Source organism: Myodes glareolus, chromosome X (assembly GCF_982192425.1).
Source record: "Myodes glareolus chromosome X, mMyoGla1.1, whole genome shotgun sequence".
NCBI lineage: Eukaryota > Metazoa > Chordata > Mammalia > Rodentia > Cricetidae > Myodes > Myodes glareolus.
The window spans coordinates 28,625,808-28,639,503 of record NC_142053.1 but is presented as its reverse complement, the minus strand read 5'-3'; the positions used below and the strand labels follow the sequence as shown (position 1 = coordinate 28,639,503).

Genomic DNA, 13,696 nt, shown 5'->3' with positions numbered 1-13,696 from the left:
TCCCCCAAACCCAGATTGGAGGTAACAATGACCAGAACACCTAGAAAACTGTTCAAACTGCCTGACTTGAAGGAAATATGTGTGGCTTTTGTGGGAACATTGACCCACCCAGAGCAGGGGTCACCCCTGGCCTGAAGTGGAGATATTTTACCTAGACAATGGCTTGTTGAGTTAGGTAGACTCATTAGCTCTGGGGCTTTTGAGTAGAGCTGGGCAGCTGGCCAAGCCTAGGATCAGGCTGGAGTCAGAAGAGAGAGAAGGAAAGGAGAGAGAAAAGTAGGGGGGAAGAGAAGAGAGGCGAGAGTTGGAGCACAGACCTCAGGAGCATTGGTTGCCTTGGTTGCCTTCTGCTGGCCAGAGCTATCGCAGCGAGCGCATGAGCTTCCAGTTCATTTTCCTTATCCTTTTTGCACTCCTACCTGCATCAAGCCAGGAGCCTCATGGCCTGGAATTTTAGCAGCAGGAAGAAATACATCTGGTATTTAAGTCAGCTTTTCCAGCTGAGAGAAGCAGTCTGCCTGGATCCTAGCATCATTCTCTGCCTCTAAATCACTGAATGACTCGGGGACAAGTCCCTTCCCCCACTCCGAGGTCTCCATTTCCCCGTTTGCAAAAAGAGGCCTTGGGTTAGGTGATCTTTAAGGGAGTTTCCAGCTCTCAAGCTGTGCTGTCCTTATGTCTCCTTGCTCTCCAGGCTCAATTCTGTCAGGTCCTTGTCTGCTTCTGCTGCTGAATGAGGTGGCAGAGTTGAGCTCCACCCCTTCCCTCCTTCAGCCTTGAGCTGAGTGAGGAAAGAGTTTTGGAGAGGGAACCTATGCTTTTAGCTCAGCAGGGTCTCTGCAAGTGAACTAGAAACACCCATTTGAACATTGCCTGTCTGCAGAGGTATATATAGCTGTTGACTTTTTATAAAAGACACACGACAACCCAATGTTTGTCTGTGGACTCCCACTTCAAATGCACTAGGGGAGCTGGCTAGTTAATGGAGTCCTGCTAGGAATCCTTTTATAGAACGAGAAGCCACTTTGGAATTTATCTTTGGTATTAAAATCAGTTTCATCTATTCGCTTTCCCAATGAGGCGTTTTCATCCTTCTATAATAAAGATGGCCTCCTTTGTGTTTCCCCGAGGTCCCCTAAACTGCTTCCCTACTGAAGCTTTGGCAAGCCTTGATTCTCCTTAGAATGCTCCCTAAATTTCTCTCCCAGCCCAGGACATTATAGGCTTTTCTTAGTCCTGCTCCATCAGCCCATGAACACTCCTGGCATCTGATGTGTTGGCTACCCTCATTTTCATTTTTTTCTTGTTAAAATTTTGGCCCTTATTGGTCTTCTGTGGCTCTCAAGGCTGATGGTATAGTACTTTCCATTCCTTTGTCAACATTGAAAGCTACAAATGGGGTTTTCTCAGAACTTCTGACATGCTTCAGGACTTATGATTTGTCTTCTGGCTTACACGACTCTATAATTATGCTGTACTGTTTAATAGTAAGTTACGTATTGTATGTAGTAATAAGATAATAAGAATTTATTGTATTGCTGGTAAAAACAAATGTCTTATATATAATAAAATTGCCCAGATGCTAAAGGCTTTACTTAACCAAACTTGCTGATTATCTCTGTGTGTGAAGCATTTTCTGGTTGAAGTTGAACATTTTTCTAAAATATCTGAGGCCACTTTCCTGCGTAGGAATGTATCATCATAGAGTCTTTTTTCAAAACAAAACATTTTTTCCAGATTATAAAACTAAAGTATGCCTATTCTAGAAAAAAAAAGGACAACAGAAAGACTACCACCAAAGTAACCTGTTAGCTCTGCTCACTGGGATGCTCCCATGTATGTAAGGGGTTTTTTGTTTTGTTTTATATAACAGTTTTTGGCAAATATTTCCTCATGCTATTAAGCACTCTTAGGAAATATTTTCATTAGTTGCTTAATATTCCATCATATGTCATTGGATAGATGAATCGGTTTTGAAAGTCTAGGGGACCAGCACTTTCGCAGTGCCAGAATGACGGAGTGAGAGAAGGGTGAAGGACTGGGCCTCCACTAAGCCATCAAAGAGGCTGTTAATCCCATTTGAGCGCAGAAGACCAGAGGAGAAAGTTAAGGGAAAGCCAAGTCACAGGTCATGAGTCCCAGGCGTTTCCGCCTCATCCTTAGCTACCTTGGATTTGAACAGAGACAGGAAATTCTCTATTGACACAGGTGGGTCCACTTAACTTGCTTTCTCTGCCCTGGATGTTGGAGAGGCAGTGGGCAGTGGAGGACAGCTGTCCTTCTATTGGATGTTCCTGGGACTCGTTACTTTCCAAAAAACGGCAACAGGAGAAAGATACACAGCTGGAAGCACCATAACTCATTGTTCTTAATAGGTACCGTATGAATATGCAATTAAAAACTGAAATTGGTGTGTCCTTGGGAGAAGGCGGAAGAGAACAAGAGCAGCGGTTCTGCCTCTGCTACAAAATGTGGTATAACGTATTTGAAAACCACAGGTGACTGCAGATGAGGAGCAAACAGGAAATGGAATTGGGAGGAGGGAAGTGGGGGCTCTCTCAGTTCTCAAGAGCACCTTTTCATTTTGCCTTCCTTTAGCGCCTCACAGACGCTATATCCTAATTACCCTACTCTGAAGCCGAGTGAGCAAGGGCTTTTCTTTTCTTATTAAAAATATCCATAAATTATTGCAGGTAACATGTGAGTTCATCTGTTTAGAAAAGAATCCAACACTACCAAAGCTGACTACACCTCTGATTAGGCCCTTGGTTTCCACTTCCTGTCCCTGAGGTAATTATTGGCATCTTTTGGTTTGGTGTCTTTTCATGCATCTGTCTAGGTCTCGTCATACACATACATACACAGACCTTTCGTACGTACAGGGACTCATTATGCATAGCGTCCCACAACTACTGTTTTCCATCTTATTCTATGTCTTGCAGGTATTCACATCAGTACGTATGGACCTGCCGCATTCTGGTTAGAGATTGGTCCAGGCTATGCGTATTCATAATTTATTTTTCAGTTGTCCAACATTTAAGGAGTTTCTAGTTTTTCATTCCCGTAAACAATGCTTTCATGTATTTCCTCGTACAGAAATCTTTGTTCTACTGTGTGACGTTCCACCGAACAGAGGTGGTTGCGTGACTGTGGTAGATTAATGATTTTTAATGATTTGCGGTCATGAACAGGGTGCCACCTGCTAGTCAGGATAGCAAGGTAAGGTTTCAGTGTTCGATGGGCTGGACCAGGATTCTACTTCCATCTCCTTTTCCGCACACTGTAGTCAAGTGAACATTCAATTAACTGCAATCAGAGTAATTAGGATCTCAATTAATTATACTACCTTAAGGAGAAGGACTAAAGAGATAAGGCACCAGAGGTGCTGTAAGAGAGAAGGAAAGACACTTCGAGGGCTTGTCCTGGGGTCAGGGAGCAATTAGCCCAGTATTCTGTCTGTAATTTGCATCTACATATTTTTCTCTGAACAGGGATGATCTTGATGTAAGATCAAAGCAAGACAGGTACCCTCCAGATAGAATTTCCTAAATCAAAAACTGTACAGATGTTTTCGGATGCTTTCTTAACCATAGAGATTGAGACAAAATCTGACTCCTTCAACTTAGTAAACAGTAAGAAAAACACATCAAGCAGATCCCATGTCCAAAGACTCCAGGTTCTCTAGTTTATTTAGGGAGAGTGGGCACTGGGTAAAAGACACAAAAGAAATAAATACCCCAAGTCACCAGTGACATCACTAAATGCAAACCTGTTATTACTTCTCTGTAATTTTCAGTATTTTATTTTTTGCCTCAGATGACAGGAAGCGGGTCATCTTTTACTTTTCTGAATATTTACCCCTCTTGGTAAAATCCCCTTTACCTTCCCGTGTCTGTGGGTGTTTCCAATATTCATTCTTTAGCTTTTCCTTCCCTCTACTACCTCTCAGACAGCACATCCAACTTGACATCTCTCACTCCTAAAGTTTCTCTCAGCCTTAAATGCCTTTAATTTAGATAATTTGCATACACACTGCACATACACAGTTGAAAGCCTTTCATATGTTTACTGTCACCAATAAAATGCAGATTAAAGAATGTGATACCATTTTCCAATGAATCAGTTCCCAGTAGATAAAAGCCTGTGATGCTTCATGGGTACACAAACATACACACAATAGTGGTAGAAACACACGTTAGTACTGTCCTCTGCTGAGTGATCTACCAGTGTTTAAAATATGTGAGCCTTTGGAGCTAGCAAGATGGCTCAGGGGGGTAAAGGTATCTGCTACCAAGCCTGAAAACTTGAGTTTGGCCCCAAAGACCCACATAAAGGATACTGCTGACTCTTGCTGATTCTTTCTCGACCCCCACACAGGTACTGTGACATGCGTGCTGTCACAAACAAACAAACAAATAGATGTAAAAAAATATATTGACCCTTTGGCCCAGCAGGCTTCAATTTTAGAAAATAGAGACATTTGCAACCCTACAAAAAAAACTGTTGTTTATTTTGTTTTGTTGTTGTTTTTAATGTAGAAAATCTGGAGTTAACACTAAATGTTCAGCAGTAGAAGTTATATTAGGGATAGGTGGCAGACTCCTTTATGTGTATGCTACATGGCCAGTAAAAATAGTGGTTTGGGGCCCAGAGAGAGGGCTCTGCAGTTAAAAGCTTGTATTCTTTTGCAGAGGATCTGCATTTGATCCCCAATACCCACATCAGATGGGTCACACTTGCCTGTAACTCTGGCTTCAAGGGATTCAACTCCTTCTTCTTGTCTCTGCAGGCACCTGCATTCATGTGCACATACCCATAAACAGACACACACAAGTGCACATCTTTGAAAATAAAATGGATCTTTACAAAGATGCTGTTCTAATTAAATTAATGATTTAGAAGTATACCTAATTACTCAGGAAAACATCTGCACTGCGTGTCAGCACATTAAGTCAGATTGTGCAAAAGAACAGGTAACAGTCACCCCGCTTTGCTAAATTAATGGCAGGAAGTACATGCACATATTGCTCATCTTGGGAGAATGAGAATATGATAGATGATTTTTATTTTCTTCCTGTTAATTTCTATGTTTTCTAGTAATTTCTACTAATGTAAACATTTGGGAAGTAGAGGCAGAAAGATCAACAGTATAAGTAAGACTTCTTTGCAATATATTGAGTTTGAGACAAGTATGGGCTACTTGAGACTCTGCCCCCAAGTGAAAATTTACCAAACACCTACCACGTGCCCACCATTATCTTCCAGAGCAATGTAAAGAGCCCCAAACAGGGAAAGGAAGAACATAACCTTTACTCTACAAGCAATGAGCTTAAGGAATTTGCGGAGTTTTGAGCAGGGAATGCCATGATCCATGTAATATTTAATTTTTTTTTCAGATTTATTCTATGTGATCAGAGTTTTGTCTGCAAATTTGTATACTCCCCATGTGTGTACCTGGTGCCCTCAGAGGTCAGAAACTGGAGTTAGGAACCATGGCGAGTGTAGAGAACCAAGCCTCTGCAAGAACAGCAAGTGCTCCTAACCACTGGGCCCATCTCGCCAGCCCCACGGGCAGGAATTGTAAAGTTCATTCTGTCTGCAGACGCCTGACTGATGGGAAGAACAAGACAGTAGGGGCAGGATATGTTTCCAGTGGGATCGAACTGGCAGGCTGACGTCCACACACCTTGAGAAAAAAAAAATGCTGGTTAAAGTCAACTGACCTGACTTGAGACTCAAAAGGGGCAGGAACTGGGGTTGGGAATATAGCTTAGTTGTAGAATCTGGGCATTACAGTTGTCTGCCACCATGCCCCATTTTTGTGGCGCTAGGAGTTAAACCTAGGGTTTGTGTGTGCTAGGCTACCAACAGAACTACATCCTGGGCCCCATATTTGGCAATTCTTTCACAGTGAAGTGAAATTTAAAGGTAAGGTGCTACCCACCCCCCACCTGCTATATTTAGATTGAGAATTCCTTGGACTTCAGAGCACTTGAAGTCTCAAAATGCTGAATTTGGAGACAGAGAGAGATGATAAAATATGGCTCAGGAAACCTCAACTCTGAGTCTGTCCCAATTTTGAAGCCTGCTACGTAGGAGGCTCCCTGGAGAGAGCATATTGGCTCTTAAGGCTCTTTGCCGAGCGCTGAGCACCAGCGGCGGTAAACTTCCAGCCTACTCTGTGCTTTAAAAGCAGAAAGGAAAAATGGGAACTAGGAAAAGGGAAGTGGAAAGGGGCAAAGTGGGTGTGGAGCAACGTGTTGCACATCCCTCGTGAAGCTCCTTGTCTCTAGGTGAGGAACAAGGAATGCATCAGCCGGACTCAATGACGGCATATGGCAGTCTGTCGAGTGTGCTCGGCTGGAAGTTTGTGTGGAGAAAAGTGAGAGGCGAATGAACGTGCCAGATGGTAGTCACCATCACAAGCTCTTGGTGGATCTAATGGCAGGAATGGGAGCGGGGAGACCCCTAACTAGGTGAAGGGACTGTCTGACTACATACGTGGCGGAGTGGCCCCTCCACCATCGCATCCCATCCATTCTGGTGTGCACCGAGTCAAGCAGCAGGTCCGGTTAGCTAAGAGCTGCCTGCCGGCACAGCCTAGGATGCTGGTACAGACCTCCTGGCACAAACCAAGGCCTTTTGGGTTGCTCTTGGCATCGTGCTGGTTACGGAAAGTTTGGTGCAGCCTCACCCCACAGAATCTCTGCCTATTTCCATAGCCCATCATTCTTGTGAAGTTCGTCTGCCTCCGGCTTCCATTCCCCACCCTTCTCCTGACACCCCACCCTTGGCTGTGACCATTAGCAGTTGGCATATTTCTTGACTACACGCAGGCCCTTTTTGTCCTTCCCCTTGGTTCCTTGGAAATCTGCCTGAGTTTGAGACTCTCCTTGTTTATAAAACCATTTAACTATAAGAAGCCTTGGCCCTCTGCTTTCCAGGGCAGGGAGTGGCTTGGCTGACCCCTGTGGAGTCAAGGGAACCAGAGGAAGCCTGGAGACAGCTCCCTTCAAGCTAGAGGGAGCTACAGTGTTTTACTGGATGATGGGCCAGCGTGGGGTCCAAGGATAACCTTATAGTGATGCGATAAGAGCAGCTACTGTTTGGATGCCTTCCACATGCCAGGCAGAGTGCTGTGCGCCTAAGGAATATTGTCCTGTACAATCTCACATTAACTACCAACTCCTGGCTTTGTAAGGGAGAGACTGAGGGTTAAGCAGCTTGTTTGAGGTTGAACTGCAGAAGTTGGCCTCTGACTCAGACTTGCCTGATTCAAAAGTCTGTACTTTAGGAATTAGTTTCACATGGTGTGTGTGTGTGTGTGTGTGTGTGTGTGTGTGTGTGTGTGTGTGTGTCTGTGCGCGCGCGCACGTGCTGGTGTCACACGAGTGGGGAGCTCAGAGGATAACCTACGGGAATTGATTCTCTCCGTCCACCACGTGAGTCCCAGGTGTCTAGCTGAAGTCATTAGTCTTGGCAGCGAGCACATTTACCCACTGAGCCACCTTGCCTGCCCGAATCTGTGCTCCTAACCTCTCTGCTCTCCCACCTTGGTAGGTCTCCAAAGTGTCCAAGAAAGAAGATTCACTGATGTCCAAGGGCTTTGGAATATCTATGGAATATGTGTACACATATTAAGTTCCTCATAAACATTAATGACAGATTTTAGTCCTCTCATCACCTTTAAAATACATCATATTGTCTCATATGATACATGTGCAAGGAAACTGAGTCTCAGCAACGCTCCCTAGCCTCTAGATGATTAAGTAGAGATTTCATCCAAATTTGGCATATCCAGTGCTAGCCTGGGTAAGCTACCCACATCCTTTGTTCCGTCTAGAAGTACAGTGGTATTTATTCCTTAACCTACTGGATACCTGGACTCAAGCATCCATGATTTCTAAGCTGATGGGCCATGTTGCTTTGAAGTGTGTGTGTGTGTGTGTGTGTGTGCGTGTGTGTGTGTGTGTGTGTGTGTGTGTTGGGGGTGTGGTTGAGGGAAGCGATGACACATTGGGCCTTTGTGGTTGTTACTTCCTGGCACAGGACAGAGTGTGTGTGGATGGAGTGTAGAGACCCAAATGGCTTTTAAGCACATTGTCATCTTCTCTCCTCCCTCTTTTTCCAAATTAGGGCGAAGGTTGCCGAACTGTCCCCCTGGCTGGACATGTGGGCTTTGACAGCTTGCCTGACCAGCTGGTGAATAAGTCAGTCAGCCAGGGCTTCTGCTTCAACATCCTGTGTGTGGGTGAGTATTTCCATGGCAGGAAACTCTATTACAGGATATAGGTCCTTAATGGCGAGATGTGGCTTTGCAGGTAATTAGGTTAAATAATGTGTCATTCTCATCTAGTAGCAGACTCGCCCCTCCTCCTCCTCTTATCCCTTTGTTTATTTTTGTAAGCGGCCCGCTGCAATTACTTTTTTTTTTCCTCTGCCCAGACCAGAATCAGAGGCCATACCTTGGGGGAAAAACAGAGCTTTATGAGACTCAGTGGAAAATTTTGTTAAAGGGGGCTGGCTGGCTCGGTCGCTGCTGTCAGGTCCTTTTTGACGGCAGAAGATGAGAACCAGGACAGAACTGGGAGGGAGGTGATGGCTGAGGAAATAAAGATGCCCGCCTTCCAGTGGCGGGTTGTCGACCGGGTCCCTGCAGTTTGTGTGGGCTTGGTACAGTTGAAACTTCAGCTTAGGAATCACCCAGCTGTGTACAAAAATCTTTTATTCCCCTACCTGTATCTCTGCCTGGTCTTTATTTTGTTATGGTTTAAGACAGAGTCTCATCATGTGGCCTAAGCTAGCATGGACCTCAACAAGTCTCCCAAGCTAGCCCCTAATTCTCAGTCCTCCTACCTTAGCTTCCCAAGTGTCGGGGTCATGGTCACACACCAGCATACCTATATGGGAAGGCATTGTTTTAGCCCACTTGATGTGCCAATCACAGCACAAGCAGACTGATAATATTTGTGAAGTGAGCGAAGGCGTTGAGCCCACAGGAAGCATTTGCTATACTTTTCAATGGTTTCTCACATTGGTTCTTCTGGCACTCAGGCTGCAAAGTGAAGCCTGAGAATAGCATCCTCATCCTCCTGGAGAGGAGAATTGAGGAGGACACGGGACTTACCTGAGGTAACATGGAAGAACTGGCAGGGTCATAAAGCAGGGCTATAGGCCTGACCTCTTGTTCCTCCCACTGCCTCTAACCACTGCCAGCAACAGCCCCTGAGACCACGAAAGTGCTTTGGAAACCATTGAGTACCATCAAACAAACATGAGGGACAATAGTACCTTGTCATTTTTTTAAGAATGTGTTTTGCAACCTTAAAAATCCCCAATTTACAAACACAGTGGTAACATGTAATTTTCACCCCACAGTGAAAGAGAAGTATACCTGCATATTTTCACTGACCCCCTTCCAAACCGTAATGGTCGCATAAATACCATAATAAAGCCAATTTTCACACTGGCTGGAACACTTGCAGGCTTCTGCTAATTTCCTTCTCTTATTTTTGTATAGCGCATATAAGGAACTCGTTCACATCATAGATTCAATCTACCGCTGAATTATATGCTTTACTGTTTAATGCACTGAAAATTTCTTTATTCTGCTGGATGTGGTGGTGTAGCTCTATAACCCCAGCACTTGGGAGGCCAAAGGAAGAGGACTGTGAATTTGAGTCTAACATTGGCTGCATGATGAGACCTTGTCTTGAATAAACAAACAAACAAAGATCTTCAAAAAATTTTTCTTTTGAATTTCGAGGCAAGGGTTCTCTGTGTAGCTTTGGAGCCTGTCCTGGAACTTGCTCTGCAGACCAGGCTGGCTTTGAACTCACAGAGATCCACCTGCCTCGGCGTCCTGAGTGCTGGATTAAAGGCGCGCGCCACCAGCACCTGACTAAAATTTTTTGAAGTCATTCATTTTCTTGCTTTTTTTTTTCTCCTCTATTTCCAGTACTCTTTACCAGGTCACTCCCTGTAGGGAATTCACTGTACTTGTAAGGACAAACAGAGCAATAAGGTCACTTCTAAATATGGGTGACAGGCAGTCAGCGAGGCTCGCTCACTAGCAAAAGTGACTCATTCCCATGTATCAGCTTTGGAGCCTATGAGACAAAAATATGTGCTTTGTGGAATTACACATCAGAGGCCTTAGAGTCTACACAGAGGTTGCCAAGTCTAACTCGCAGTCATGTTTAGGTGTTAATTAGGACAGGGATAGAAAATAAATGCGAGACAGGGTATCAACCTCAAGAACAAATGTCATCACGTCTAATATTGGCACTACCAAATTTCTGTTTAGCTAACAAGATCAATCTTTGGCTAATGGCCAACTTATTTCACACAATATTTGATGACTGAAATATCCCAGTACACACACATACCAGATTCCCTTGGCATTCCTCCCAGAATGCCTTATGACCTGTGCTGAAATGGAGATTAAAGCAAAATGACAAACCCACCATAAGCAACCTTTCAAACTAGAGTGATAGACTGGACGGACAAAGCCCTGTGACTCAGAATGACACTCTGATGACAAAGTGTAGGGAAATGTCTCATAGGAATCTTAAGATTCCTCAGGGCCCGCAGGCTGAGGCAGCCACGATCAAGACGAAGTGAGTGGGCTAGTCAACTCACGTTCCCACCAGGATATTTCTTGCCGTCTGCAGCGCTTCTGCATACATGCACCTGATGGCATGAAGCTGCTGAAGGGACTGGGGCAGGCTCTCTTGGAAGGGAAGGGAGGGAAGAAACGAAGACCCTTTCATCCCCAAGGAGGCAGAGATTTTCATTCTCTCTGTTTCTCAAGCTCGAGGAAATGGCTGCCCTCCTGTAATGCCCATAGATAGGACCATTAGATAAAGCAGACCCTATACTGGATCAAAAGATGCCTACAGTGTGTGCATCTTATTCTCTGGCTGTATTCATAACCTTGCCATGGCTCAGGGAACCCTCAACTTGCATCAAGGTCACAAGTGACTCTGAGACTGCCATCTCAGCCCAGCTATAGCACTGTGAACTGTCACGGACTTGGCACAGAGTCCATGGTGAGGTTACTGAAGGTGATCTTTCCTCCTGCAGAGACTGTGTTCTTATGCCTAGTACCTGTATGTGACTGTCACATTTACCTCCTTAGTGACTGTTTGAAAATGCTTCTGTTTGGTTCCAGAAATTGTTTACCTGAAGTATTTTTAGCGTCAAATTATGGCAGTGCTGGCCTTGAGAGCTACTCAGAGAGCTAGGGCAGGTTTTTTTTTCCATTATTGTCTGTCTTGATGTTGGCCCGCTGATCTTATGCCCACACCCAGCAGAGTAAGTGTTGTACATTTATGTGGGCCTAAGTGCATGTGTGCTTGTTGAAATTGAGAGAGGAGGGAAAGAGAATTTTTGTGAATCCAGAGCCTAAATTAGAGTGCAATAAATTGACTGTGCCAATAATTTGGAACCATGATTATTATGATTTTTAGCTAAGCATAAAGATGTGAGCATATATGACCTCAGTCTGATAGATTCTCTAAGGCTGACAGTAGTTACCAAGCGAGGTAATTTTCCCTCATCCCCACCCCATCAAAAATCATATCCCAACCCCTTAGCTTTGGAGATTTTGAGTATCTTGTGACTGTAAACATCCTTATAGGAGGTCTCAAAAGAAAAACCTGAGGCCGGGTTGTGGTGGCACATTCCTTTAATCCCAACACTTGGGAGGCAGAGGCAGACGGTCTCTGTGAGTTCGAGGCCAGCCTGTTCTACAAGAGCTAGCTCCAAGATAGCTAGGGCTGTTACACAGAGAAACCCTGTCTCGAAAAAACTAAACAAACAAACAAAAAAACAATGAAAGAGAGAGAGAGAGAGAGAGAGAGAGAGAGAGAGAGAGAGAGAGAGACAAACCTGTGCAGGTAATACCAATGTTCTGGGACCTGGTGCTTTGTACTGTGGGGAAAGAGCCCCAAAGAGCCTTTACCCCTCTGAATGTGCTGGCAGTGCTAATGGCCATGAAGAACACAGGCTTATAATGATAATATTTACTTTGAAGCTGCTCAGGATTCCAGGCTCAACTGGGCTCTGTTGAACTTGGAAAACACACTCAGGACAAGCAGAATTGAGGCTTTACTGCAAGAGGTGTATGCAAAGGGTAGCTAGTAGTCTATGAAGGTCAGGGGCTAATGTTCCATTCTTCTATCTCTGGGAAAGGAAGGTGTTAGCCTTAAGCCTCCATAGTGGTCGGTCACTGGCTAACAAGGCACCATGGGAGAAAAGAGTCCCATGGTTTGTGGCGTCCACTGATTTGCATAGTGTCATTATTTCCACCATAAGTGGTTTTAAGCTATAGATGTCACAGAACACGGGTTGGGGAAGAGGTGCAGGAAGCTGCATGTGCTAGTTGAAACACATCACAGTCTGCCAGACCCCAGCAAGAACAGGAAAGAGAAAGGACAAGGTCGCCTAGCCAGGCATGACCTTGTCCCTCTCCACAGACTCCAGTGGCCAACTCTAGTTCCTGGAGTGTTTCCTTTTGGACACCTCCCTGTCGAACTCAGCGGCATTTTCTCTTGGCTTGTTCCACCATTTATAGCTGAGAGAGACCTCTCTCCAAGCGAACACGGACCGTGGCCATCTTGTTCTTTGCTGTAATTTCAGCCACTATAATTGTATCTGGCTGTGATCAGACAGAGGTTTCGTAAATACTTGTTGAGTGACTAAATGAACCAATAGGTCATGCTTGTGGCCTCACTAGAGTGTATTGGTTCAAAGCATCGGCTACTTGTCTGCCTTAATGAAAATACTGACTCTGCCGTGGATTAGTTTGTGACCTTGGACAGTCATTTCCTCTACAGTATATAGAGGAGGAAACCTGGGTCCAGAGAGGAGGAGGAGGAACTTGCAAATTCATGAAGCTAGTGGATGACTTGGTTAACCTAACTATAAATTGAGGGTGAATTGTGTCTAGGGGCTCACTGGGTTACAGTTCAGGGTTAGACCATTTCTTTTGCTTGTTTATTTTGGTTTGTTTGTTTGTTTGTTTGGGACAGGGTCTCATTTTGTAGCCCAGGCTGGCCTGGAACTCACAGACATCTGCCTGCCTCTGCTTCTAGGTGTCACGGTGCACAGTCAGGGGTAGAGCTCTCATTTAACCTGGTGGACTTGAGTCCCTGGACTCCATTCCCAGCACTAAAATGAAAACAAAAGAACCCATAGTGTCTACCTTCTAAGCTTGCTGTAAGGAACAACAACCTGTGGAGGTTGAGGGTATGCCTCAGGAGTTGAGAGCTTGCCCCAAATGTGTGAGGGCCTTCGTTCCATTCCCAGCACTAAGCAAAAGAAAAGAAAATGTGCATTTATTCACAGCAATCTTGGCAGAGAGCACATAAATGTGCTACAAGCAAATACTATTGTTGTATGCCTAGAAGTTCCAGCACTCGGGAGGCTGAGGCAGAGCCCATGTCAAAACTAAGCCAAATCACCCTTCCCAGACAAAAAGACCCGCTATTGTTCTTCCAACCTTCCCCTTTTATAGGAAAAAGGACTAGAACTCAGACTGGGGACATGGCTGAGATTTTGTCACATGGCAACGTAGTGGTGGGATAATGGAAGATTTATCTCTCTTCCTTCCTTCCTTTTTTTTTTTTGAGACAGGGTTTCTCTGTGTAGCCCTGGTTGTCCTGGAACTAGCTCTGTAGTCCAGGCTGGCCTT

At 44.8% G+C, this 13,696-nt stretch overlaps 1 protein-coding gene across 9 annotated transcripts in view; it reads left to right on the top strand.

Annotated features, from left to right (window-relative positions):
* Septin6 (septin 6) overlaps positions 1-13,696 on the top strand; it is a 136,433-nt gene that overhangs the window by 67,382 nt on the left and 55,355 nt on the right. For all 9 annotated transcript variants that reach the window (XR_015000382.2, XM_048450414.3, XM_085684690.2 and 6 more), the window contains exon 4: positions 8,137-8,251. Coding sequence is in view for 8 of the 9 variants with exons in the window: in XM_048450414.3 (XP_048306371.2) it covers positions 8,137-8,251 (115 nt within the window). In the remaining variant the exon portion in view is untranslated. The remainder of the gene's footprint in view (positions 1-8,136; positions 8,252-13,696) is intronic.